The 10,799-nt window shown below is 37.6% G+C and overlaps 2 protein-coding genes across 4 annotated transcripts; one reads left to right on the top strand and one right to left on the bottom strand.

The window, feature by feature from the left end:
- Positions 1-622: 622 nt before the first annotated feature.
- On the bottom strand, positions 623-6,316 carry LOC113750904 (UV-stimulated scaffold protein A homolog). Of its 3 annotated transcripts, XM_027294851.1 has the most exons (5): positions 6,100-6,158; positions 4,821-4,867; positions 3,025-4,707; positions 1,700-2,068; positions 623-1,213 (listed from the first exon to the last, which is right to left on the bottom strand). In XM_027294851.1, exons 2-3 carry the CDS (start codon positions 4,853-4,855, stop codon positions 3,048-3,050), a joined length of 1,695 nt encoding a protein of 564 aa, XP_027150652.1. In that variant the 5' UTR covers positions 4,856-4,867; positions 6,100-6,158; the 3' UTR covers positions 623-1,213; positions 1,700-2,068; positions 3,025-3,047. The 3 variants fall into 3 exon arrangements, with proteins under 3 accessions (XP_027150652.1, XP_027150650.1, XP_027150651.1); XM_027294849.1 differs by lacking the exon at positions 4,821-4,867 and having other exon boundaries at positions 3,025-4,820; positions 6,100-6,316; XM_027294850.1 differs by lacking the exon at positions 4,821-4,867 and having other exon boundaries at positions 1,704-2,068; positions 3,025-4,820; positions 6,100-6,316.
- A 1,205-nt stretch (positions 6,317-7,521) lies between these two features.
- Positions 7,522-8,598, top strand: LOC113750835 (non-functional pseudokinase ZED1-like). The gene is made up of 2 exons (XM_027294775.1): positions 7,522-8,292; positions 8,407-8,598. The coding sequence occupies exons 1-2, from the start codon at positions 7,522-7,524 to the stop codon at positions 8,596-8,598; spliced, it is 963 nt and encodes a 320-aa protein (XP_027150576.1).
- The last annotated feature ends 2,201 nt before the right edge of the window (positions 8,599-10,799 follow it).

The raw sequence follows: 10,799 nt of genomic DNA, 5'->3' as shown, positions 1-10,799 counted from the left end.
ACATAAACCCACCTTGAGATTTGATCAATTCAACTAAAATGTGGATCCTAAGATTATTGAAAAGAAGGCTATCATGATCATTGGCTAAAGCAGCAGTTGCTAGCATTCTTGGATCTGACTTTGAGATGCTCAGACATATGATGCAAAAGAGTTAAATCAGATATGGAAGTTAAACCTCTGTTGTCCCTTTCATCACCACTCATGAATTTTGGATTGGTAGAAGAGCTTGATGTCTGTTTAGACACTAAAATTAAGTGCATCCTTTTTTTAAAAAAAAAAAAAATTTGTCTGCTTTATCAGGCTCCCAAATTTTCGGAAATTGAAAACCATATTCGGTGAGTTTTTCTTGATTTTAATTAGACAATGATTATTTGAACTACCATATTCCTTGAAATGATGATTTTGCTTCATCTATGGCCATCTTCCAACAGGAAGATATGTTTTAAACCAAAACGTTTTTCATTCTTATCAAGGCATACTGAATACAAATTGCGAAGAGGCTTGCATTCTATCGTTTATCCTTTTCTTTTTCAAGTTTTGTTTTATTTTTCTCGGTAATAGTTTGCAATTCATCCAATTATTTCGAACATGACAAAATCTTGCACATTGCTTCTTTCCTCAATTCACAAAAAAGCACACTGCTCTGCACATTGATTCTCATTGTTGCAACTATTAGGGTAGATATTCTTGAAAAATGTCAAAGACTTACAGAAAGAGAGATTATTAATCAACATGTGGCAGCTAAAATCCAGCCAATTGATGTGCATATTCAATGATTTTGGACATCTCAAGGCACAGATAACATGAGAAAAAAATTCAGCACAGATGCAGAAAGATTAGTGTAGTAAGAGTAATTTTAACTACAGAGATAAGGTATTCGCGCCCCATTGTCTGGATTCTGCATTTCCTTCCGTATTCGCCCTGCCACTTGTTGTTTGAGCTCTTTCCTGTCTCCACCACAAAAAAACAGCGCCATGTTAAGCTGCATGATCAGACCGTCCTGGCAGTCCCTGACTTTCTTGTGATCGTCTCTAAGGCTTCTAGGGCACTGGTGAGTTTCCGGCAATTGCCTCCCACCTCCAAGGTGTAGCTGAAGTTCCTAGCTTCTATATCATCTCCCATAAATTGAAGAAATGCCATATAAACAGGAGCCATGCAAAGTTGCCAAGCTTCAAAATGCAGGCAGAAGCAGTCGGCCAAAACAATTAAAAACCTGAAAAGAGATACAATGTGCAACACGTTAATCATTCACGGTAAAGGAGAAAAGGAGGAAAGTAAAATGCAGTACTTGGCAAAATTCTCTTTAAGCTACCCGCAACCACTGCTAATAATGAGCATTTGGTTCCCCTAGGCCTTATCCTTCTTTCATTTTCTCTAGTTATGTTTTTAATTAAAGAGGGCAGATATTCATTGGAAAGACTAGCACTTACTGACTACTTGGCATTGCAAATCGTATAAATAAGAGCTCTACTGTGGGAGCAAAAAAAATCAGCTCAACAGAAAAAAGGAAATATGAAATGAATTGGTTTTGTATAACTCGATCACCTACATGATTTTTAACTAAATCAGACCATAGCCTGCTCCAAGACTTTAAGCATGTTCAAAGACCCACAAGTTACAACTAACATTTAACATCCATCATAAACACCAAAATAGTTTCGAAGCACTATTTAAGGAAAGTACACAAAAACAAAGTTACCTACAGTTAGCGTCCATGTGGCGGTTTCTACTTCTCAAGGATTAGATTTGACATAAAGCTGATTAAAAGTGCACGTCCACCTTGTGAACATCTCGCATATGTGCAACTAGGTAAGAAATATCCCCAAGAACTGAGCACTCTGAACCAGCGTATGGACGGTTGTAAGGTCTGAATTTACAAACAGCCTCATGTTTCAGCTTATGTAATAAGGAATATCTCAGGGCATCCAAGGAAGCAATACTTGGGTGGAAGTTCAAGTGATTCAGCCACTTTCTCTAGTGCTAAACATCTTATATCACCAATACATGTTGGATAGCGATTATGTGCCCTCACTTTACAGGCAGAACAGAGTGTATGCCCATTGTGTCACTGCAGTAAACAACAGTATGCTTGCTTAAAAAGCATGTTATAAGAGAATCCGTGCAATGATAAACAAGGAAAACCAGTATCTTTCTGGGATACCAGTTAAGATGCTACAAGATCCTAAACAAGATTAAAACAAACCACTTTCAATAGATTAAATCCTAAAAACACACGAAGAGAGGCAGAGAGAGACAGAGAGATTGGAATCATTCAAGCAACTCTCACAGGAAAATAACCAAAAAAGAAATGACATGAAACATGTAATAAACAGCTAGAAAATAAATGTAAATAGTGGAGCATCATTAACAGCTAAACATGCCACAAGAGGGTCTAGAATGCTTCTAGCACTCAAGTACTTACACATGCACTCATATACCCATCTCTCTTTCATGAGGATGTATCTTTATTTTAATTTGACCAACTCAGGAGTAATGAAATATAACATGTCCATTAAATTTGGAGAGTCAAACATATGTTATTTCAAGGACAAATTTCCATAGTAAATATTCAATCTTGCATCAGTTAACCCATGAGGAATAAAGATCCAAACTTTGACATAAATTAGGAGGAATGACAGCTACAAGAGCAAAATAGAGAAAAAGAGAGAAAACAATATAGAGAAAAGAAAAGACCTCACAGATTGGAGGGTACATAAAATTGGTACAAACCCGCTAAGGAGCTCACGGATACTGGGAAAGGGAGGAAAGAGGACCCTACCATTTTGGTTGTTGATGAGATTGACGTTGTGCAATGATTTTGTAGAAGAAGAAAACTGGGAATTAATGTTCAAATGAGAAGAAGAATGGAGGCGAATCTCATCAAACCCGCTAAGGTTACAGAATCAAGGAAACAAAGTGCAAAGAAAATTCCCATTGAATGAATGAAATATCCGTCATACAGTACATTCAATATGACACAAATCCAAGAGAATCCCTACATTTTGTATGACTTACTGAACTCACCATTATCAGAGATGTATTTCCATCTACCATTGGTTTGGAAATGCTTCCTTGTAATTTGACTCCTCTTCCACAGTTAACTGTTTTACTGTAGCATCCTTAGCACGGGTACTCAGTAGCTTCTGGGCTAGCCTGTCTTTAGTAGTTTCTTTCCTTTTCAGCATGGATGCGAGAGTGTCTCTCTTGTTTCTAGGCAAAGATCTTGGGCCGCTGACTGCCTCTGTATCCTCACCAATATATGAAGATCTTGAAGTTGAAGCAAGTGCAGCATCACGTAGAACTGCTTCATTGTGTTCTCTAACTTTTGCAAGCTTTGCTCTTTTCAAATCCTGTTTGTCATGGTGTCTCTTCTTAGCTGCCTCTTTGTCTCTCTCACGAACATTTCTCACAGCCTGCTTGACTAGCTTCTCAACTAAATCAGGACTCATCTCTTCCCCTGAGGAGTTACCGCCCCCCAACTCAGGACTTGAAGTCAGATTGATTGGTCTCCCTTCATCATCCCGAGGAATGATTGGTCCATGAAATGGACAAACTCTCAAGTCTTTTCTTGGACAAAGGCCCCCCTTCTTCAATGGGGCCCGACATGGTTGGATCTCAACAGGTTCCTCTTTGTAAACAATTGCCTGAAGATTCAACTCAGCAATTTTTTCTGCCGGAATCACTGCATCATAGTCTACCCTACCCCAATGATTTTCAATTTCTAAACCCCTCTGATTAGCCAATACATCTTGGTTTGAGCCCCAGTTATCCAAGAAAGAACCCCACGTCAGAACTGGGGCTTCAGCCATTAGCTTGCTCCTCACAGGATTAGGTTCCATATGACTGTAGCCACCATCCAGTTTCTTGGCAGCTACCAACTTAGATTTGCTGCCTTCAGAAGCTTTGCCTTCAAACTTACTGGAAGTGGATGCAACACATAACTCGCTCTTTTTCTCTTCAATAAATGATTCAACATTTGCATGTGATTCCAGAGTACCCTCTTCCCAAATATCTTCTTCCTCAGAAGTTGTACTTTTAGGAAGAGCACAACCTGAAACTTCACATTTTCTCTTCACCGATTGAAGGTGATTTCGAATATCTATGAGCTCCTTCAATGTGTTGTCTCGGAACCTGCTATCTGCCCCTTCCACCCTTATGAGGACGGAGGTCCATTCTTGCACTGCAGCCAAATGCTTTGTTACTAGAACTTTGTATAGTTCTCTCAATGCATCAAAAATTACCTTATTCTCACTATTCTCTTGAAGCTTTTCACCTTCTCTCAAGGAGTCTAGACGAATTTGTCGCAGTTCGGCATTGTGGAATTCTTCTATTTCCTCTTCATCCACAGGAACCAAAGGCACATTATCATCTTTATTTTGAATAATGTCCAGACATTCACTAATTTCATCAACTGTTGACTGAATATCATCTCTGATTGATGGCAGATTTTCCTTCAAGCTTTCAAACTTCTTCAGCAATATTTCTTTTGTCCTAATCTCTTTTTCCCTCCTTTCCTGCTGAATCCGAGCAGCATTTGCTTGCAAATTAGGGAATTGATAGCGAAGGGTATTCTTCAGATAGTCATACCCTAGCCTCAGCTGCCTGTAATGTATACCAAATGATGTGTTCCATTTCTCCAAGAACTCAATAGCCTTTGAACGCAGAACAGATGCAACAGCAGCAGGAGCTGGCAGCGGCAGATTCCTCCTGAATCCTACACTTAATGTGAGCAACTGATCTAGGTTCTCAACAAGAAGAGTTCTGAAAAGCTTTGACCGCATGAACAACTCATCTATTATGAGAAGTGCAAGGTATCGTACCTGTACAACAAGTTGAATATGTTTAGTTCCACCATGCAATTTTACTCCTGTCTCATGGGATGGAATTTTGAGTAGAATGGAGATGTAAGATTTAAAAAGGACTAAAAATAACACAACCCAATTTCTCTCTATGAAACAATAGTAATGTCATATCAGACAGCAAATGCCTTCTGGAGAAAGCAAAGGCTATCACTCCAGCTTCCACATAATTTTTCATTTTCTTCTGTTTTATCCATTCATGCACACAAATCCATAGCTGAGAATCAGATCTGTTTCATTGTTCTTCTGTTCTCTCTCTCTCTCTCTCTCTCTCTCTCTCACACACACACACACACACACACACACACAAAGACACAAGTTTTTTACTGGCTTTAGCTATAACACAGTCTCTTCAAAATGAGCTGAGCTGAAAATGGATTATAGGAGAATTATCAAAGGCTTTGACTACAAGTCAGAACTTATGCAACTTACTATGTTTTCTGGGAAAGCATCCAACCCTCAGCCTTCTTTTTGGCAATTAAGAAAAATATTCCTCTCCTGAAGCCATTTTTTACATCATAAACTAATTTTCCCAAATTTGTCAGCAATACTCTTGTGTCAACGGGTGCATCCTAACTTTTTCAGCAAAATAGTACATCTTCCAACTCAAGACACTAGATTTAGAAAATATAGCAAAAGAACAACAAATTATTCAATCACATGCAATTTTTACGTAAATTTATCAGCAACCACATTACACTTAGTTACCCAAGCTTTTCCTTTTCGTTTTAGCTAAATACTCATTCCTACCTAGTTAATACATGATACCACAGAATTCAATAATATTTCACATCAAATAGAGTTATAACATCCTATACCTACTTCAAAAGCACTAATTTAGCAAGATTTATGTAGGCATATTGTAGTTTCCAGAAGATTATAAAAAAGCCAGCACTAATTTAGCAAAAAATCAGCAGCCCGATCTTGCTCCACTAGTAGACAAATAAAGCAGACACCTAGACATTCATGAATTAGAAAAGAAATAGGAAAGAAGAAGAAGGATAAAAAGAAGACACTACCACAAACAAAGCTTATGAATCTCAAATACTATCAAAATCCTCAAGCTTCTTCATCAAAGTTAAAACTTTTCTTTTCTAAAACCTTTACCGAGTAAATATGTGCAATGTTGAGATCAACCTTCGACCACCACCACAAAATTGATAACATAATTGCAAAGATAATAGAAAGAAATTTCCTAAAAACCAAAAAAAATAAATACATAAAGAGAAAAATGAAGCACCTGAGAGTGGTCGCGTTTCATGAGGGACGTTAGTGTTTGGGCGGCGAGTCGGAGCTCGGAATCGGAGTAACGAACAGCTGATTTAATGGCTTTGAGAAGGCGAGGGTCCACTTCTGGCCTCGTAGAATTCGTAGCTTTTTCTATCAAACCGACCACCACCACCTTCCCTTCTCTTCCCCCCTCCCCTTCCTCCCGCGCCTCCTCCTCCATTTTTGAGATTTTCATTTTGCTTAGGACTAGAATAGTACGCATAAATTTTCCCGGGATTACATCCCAGTTTTCTGTTTTCGGAAAGGGTTGAAAGGTCAGCGGACGTTTTAATATTACCATTAAATCCTCACCGCCCAAAAAAATTTTTTAAGTATTTTCATTTGAGTGTCTCAACTTTTAGGATTTTACTAGCAAGTAAACTTTTATAAGTTATTGCTTCTTTTGGTGCACGTAATGAACTTCCTGTCCGAAGCTTCACAGCTGAAGAAATCATGAGGGCAACCAAGAACTTTTCAGAACCAGTCCGTCGCCTGTTTGGCTGATCAGTTTTTGGCCAATTTTGTCAGTTATAAGTTTTTTAACAATTTTAGCTACAGTAATCTCAAAAATTTTAAACTATACTTCAAAATATTCAAAAATTTGCACAGTTTAAAAAATTTTTCTACAACTTCTACAGTAAATTACAGTAAAGTCTTAAATAAACACCAAAAAAACTCATTTGTCAAACGCGGACAAGATTGATAATATATTCACAGGAAACATGGTAAAATGCCCGGTTTATTCAATTTTTTTTTCTTGACTGGGTAGAAGAGCTTCATGTGCTTTTCTTACACTAGAAAAAAGCTACATTACTGTTCTGAAATCAGTCATATGCTAAACAATATTTTAGACTGTGTATTCACGAAATCCCTTTTCAATCCAAGAGTAAGTTTAGTCCTAGATTACTTCTATTTAAACTTTCAAGCCAAATGGAAAAAGTGAAGAGATTATGATCCAAACTTCAATTGCCTTTTAAGTTTTTTTTTTTCCATCAATATGGTTCTGCTTGGATATCATCGTTGGGTTGGTATATACATAGTACTGTTTTGTTAAAGTAGCAGGTTGCCACTTGATATTTATGCTGTTGACCTGAAGACATATATGTATACTCAATGTCAAGCTAGTTTTACATGAAAACCAAATAGAAGCTGGCAGTGAACTGGTTCGATGTTTCTTGGTACATGCCTTCCTTGTCAAAGTCAACCATGTCTATCTATGTTAGTATATTGTGACTTTCCATCCAATTGTAGCAGCCATGTAAGTTTGAGATAATCGAAGGTTAATTTTGACACGAAATGAAATCTAAATAAGCATATGGTTCATTCATTATTGTGTTTATTTCTATGTTCTGATCTTTGAAGTCCCATTCCAGAGAAAACAGAAAAATCCTTCATGGAACAAATCATCAAAGTTTTACCATTTCTTAAACCAAGAAGGGAGAAAGAAGAAGACAAGCTATCATATTTTTTCAAGAATGGAAGTTCAACATTGGAGGAGGTTATTGCTTCTTTTGGCGGACGGTACGAACTACCTATCCGAAGCTTTGCTGCCGAGGAACTCATCAAGGCAACCAAAAAATTTTCTGAACGAGTTCGTAGTACTAACATTGGTGATATGTTTGCAGGTAATTTGAAAGAACGACCAGTTTTAGTTAAATTTTATAGTGGGCTGACAAAGAATTCTTCTTGGAATGAAACTGCCCCTGATAGAATTATTCGCGATATAGTGGTTACTTCACAAGTTAGCCACCTCAAGAATGTCTTGCAGCTTGTTGGCTGCTGCTTGGAATTTGCGTATCCAGCTATGGTGTATTATTATGCTCCTGGATCTGAGTTTCTTACCAATCGTCTGCGCCTTCCTAATAATGATGGTAAACTACTATCTTGGAAGAATAGACTGACAATTGCGACTGGTATTGCCAATGTTTTGCTTTATCTTCATTCTGCGTTTTCTGCACCCATCATTTTTGGGAATTTAACCATAAATAAGGTGATAATCGACCGAAGCGGTATAGCTAAATTGTTTGATTTCGGCTTATCTATTTCCCTTCCTCCTGGAAAATCAGAGGTGGAAAATCAGCTGAAATGGATACATGTTCCGTCTGGCCCTCAATGCTTCAAGTCAAATATTGTTACTCTAAAGAGTGATGTCTACAGCTTTGGTGTGCTTATGCTCATGCTCTTTACAGGAGAAACGGATGCAATCAAGTATGATGAAGAAATGGGAGGGAGAATTTACATCTAGGATTATGTTAAGAGGCATATTTTGAACAATCAGTTCAACCAAATAGCGGATCAAAACATGTTCAAACAGCAAGGTAATTATAATGATCCTGAGGTAGAGCAGCAGTTGCTTGATTTCCTGGATCTCGCTTTGAGATGCACAGAACATGACCGAGCGGATAGACCAGATATGATTGAAGTTGCAAAGTTGCTCCGTCAAATGGAGAAGTCTGTTCGTTATTCTTAATTTGCTCTTCCACTGCCATGGACTATGGGCTGAGGATCAAGTGCTTTATGTTTGTATTTTCACTGTAAAAAGCTTCTGTAATTCATGGTATGTTAAACAAGATTTTCAAGTGCACAAAAAGATTTTTTGGCAGATAATGATCAAGTATAGCCCCCAGAATCAGAAAACCGAATTTGTAAGATGTTTTGATTTGCAGGTCAATTAATGTAACTGGCACAATGGTTATCGTGATCAGTCGCTTACAATCCATCATCAGTGATTTTGGAATCCGACTGAAAGTTTTCATTTCTAGAGAAATTAGTACATATGAATAGTTAATTAAATGAAAATTCCAATTTGAAACAAGTATATCTGGCTCAAAATAGGCAAGGCATATAAATGTGGCCATTTTCAGGATGTTTTAATAGCTTGAATTGAAGTCAGGGATAACTGCTTGGATATTTCTTGGAACATGCCTTAATGTGCCAAAAGTCAATATATGTGTGTTGTTTTTGACTAATGGAATGTTCAGTTGGATCATACTTTGATGTTTTCATTGTCCAAAGTCCAACCTAGAATGGTTTGTTTACTAAAAGAGAAAGCTACAGATGATTGTTTATCTACATCGGAAGTATCATACTTTTGTGTCCAATGCAGACTTCACCAGATCAAGATAATCAGTTGTAGTTACAAGGAAGTAAGGTAACAAGAAAGCTCATTGATCTCTTGGAGATTTTGACCATTAAATCTTGATAGTCGGTAGCGTCTGCTTCATTCCTGTTAATTGTTCTTCCTGAGATAATCCAGTTCCCAATTTGAACTGTGAATCATGTTAGGTTGCAAATATGAAGTTGAATAAAATGATATGCATCTTTGCTTTCCTTAGACCCAAACTAAGAACGGAGGAAGAAAGAAGAAGATTTTTCTTCTACAAGAATGGAATTTCACCATTGCTTCTCTTGGTGCACCTGGATGCTTCTTGGAACTTGCCTTCATGAGCCAAAGTCAATATTTGAGACTGCTAGATGCTGTTTGACTAATGATTTTAGATCACGGACTTCACTGTATCATACTTGGATATTTTCATTTCTATTTCCAATCTATAGTATGGTCCATTCTGTAACAAAGATACAATTTTTTCTCTATAACGCAAGTATCATACTTTTGTCTCCATTGCAAGATTTCTCCAGTTCAAGGCAATGAGCATTGCGCACAAGTTTTAAGGTAACTAGAAATTAAGCTCATTCATCTATAGTTGACAGCATCTGCTTCATTCCTTTCGTAGTTTTGTTCTGAGATAAGATAATCCAGTTCCCAGTTTGAGGTCTGAATCAGGTTACATTGCCAAAATAATGATGGATAAAATGAAGCGTGCTTTTGCTGTCCTTAGGCCAAAACTGAGAAAGGAGAAAGAAAAAAGATTGTTTTGCTTCTACAAGAATGGAGGTTTAGTATTGGAGGATCTCATTGCTTCTTTTGGTGCACGTTATGAACTTCCTGTCCGAAGCTTCACAGCTGAAGAAATCATCAGGGCAACCAGGAACTTTTCAGAACAAGTCCGTCAAACTAAGATGGGTGATATGTTCACAGGAAACATGGGAAAACGCCTGGTTTTAGTTCAATTTTACAATGGTCTGGGAAAAGATTCAAGGTGGAATGAAATTGCTTCAAACAGAATCATCCGCGACATAGTGATGAGTTCACAAATGAGGCACCTCAAGAATGTCTTACAACTTATTGGTTGCTGCCTGGAATTCGAGCATCCAGCCATGGTGTATTGTTATGCTACTGGAACTGAATTTCTTGTTGACTGCCTTAACCTGCCTGCTGATGATGGTAAAGAAATACTGTCTTGGAGAAGTAGAATAAAGATCGCGAGTGATGTTGCCAATGTCTTGGTTTATCTTCATACTGCATTTTCTACACCTGTCATTTTTGGCAATTTAACCATAGACAAAGTGATAATAGACCAATTTGGTGATGCAAAATTGTTCGACTTTGGCTTATCTATATCACTTCCCCCTGGAGAACTAAAGGTGGAGAATCAGCTTAGGTGGGCAGATGTATACACAGATCCTCAATGCTTTAAATCATACTTTGTCACACAGAAAACTGATGTATACAGCTTAGGCGTTCTTATGCTCATGCTCTTAACTGGAGAAACAGATACTGTCATGTATCATACAGGAATCAAAAGACTGATTCATATCCGAAAGTATGTC

The sequence above is a fragment of the Coffea eugenioides genome, chromosome 10 (genome assembly GCF_003713205.1).
Source record: "Coffea eugenioides isolate CCC68of chromosome 10, Ceug_1.0, whole genome shotgun sequence".
Classification (NCBI taxonomy): domain Eukaryota; kingdom Viridiplantae; phylum Streptophyta; class Magnoliopsida; order Gentianales; family Rubiaceae; genus Coffea; species Coffea eugenioides.
Note: the sequence above shows the minus strand (reverse complement) of the source record. Positions and strands in the feature narration are given on the sequence as shown.

Excerpts from the sequence above, each read along its gene's own strand:
- LOC113750904 (XM_027294849.1), bottom strand. The coding sequence starts at position 6,309 with ATGGAGGAGGAGGCGCGGGAGGAAGGGGAGGGGGGAAGAGAAGGGAAG. Across the intron at positions 4,821-6,099 it reads TGAAACGCGACCACTCTCAG|GTACGATACCTTGCACTTCT; the intron begins GTGCTTCATTTT and ends CTTGTTGTACAG.
- LOC113750835 (XM_027294775.1), top strand. The coding sequence starts at position 7,522 with ATGGAACAAATCATCAAAGTTTTACCATTTCTTAAACCAAGAAGGGAG. Across the intron at positions 8,293-8,406 it reads GTGATGTCTACAGCTTTGGT|TTCAACCAAATAGCGGATCA; the intron begins GTGCTTATGCTC and ends TTGAACAATCAG.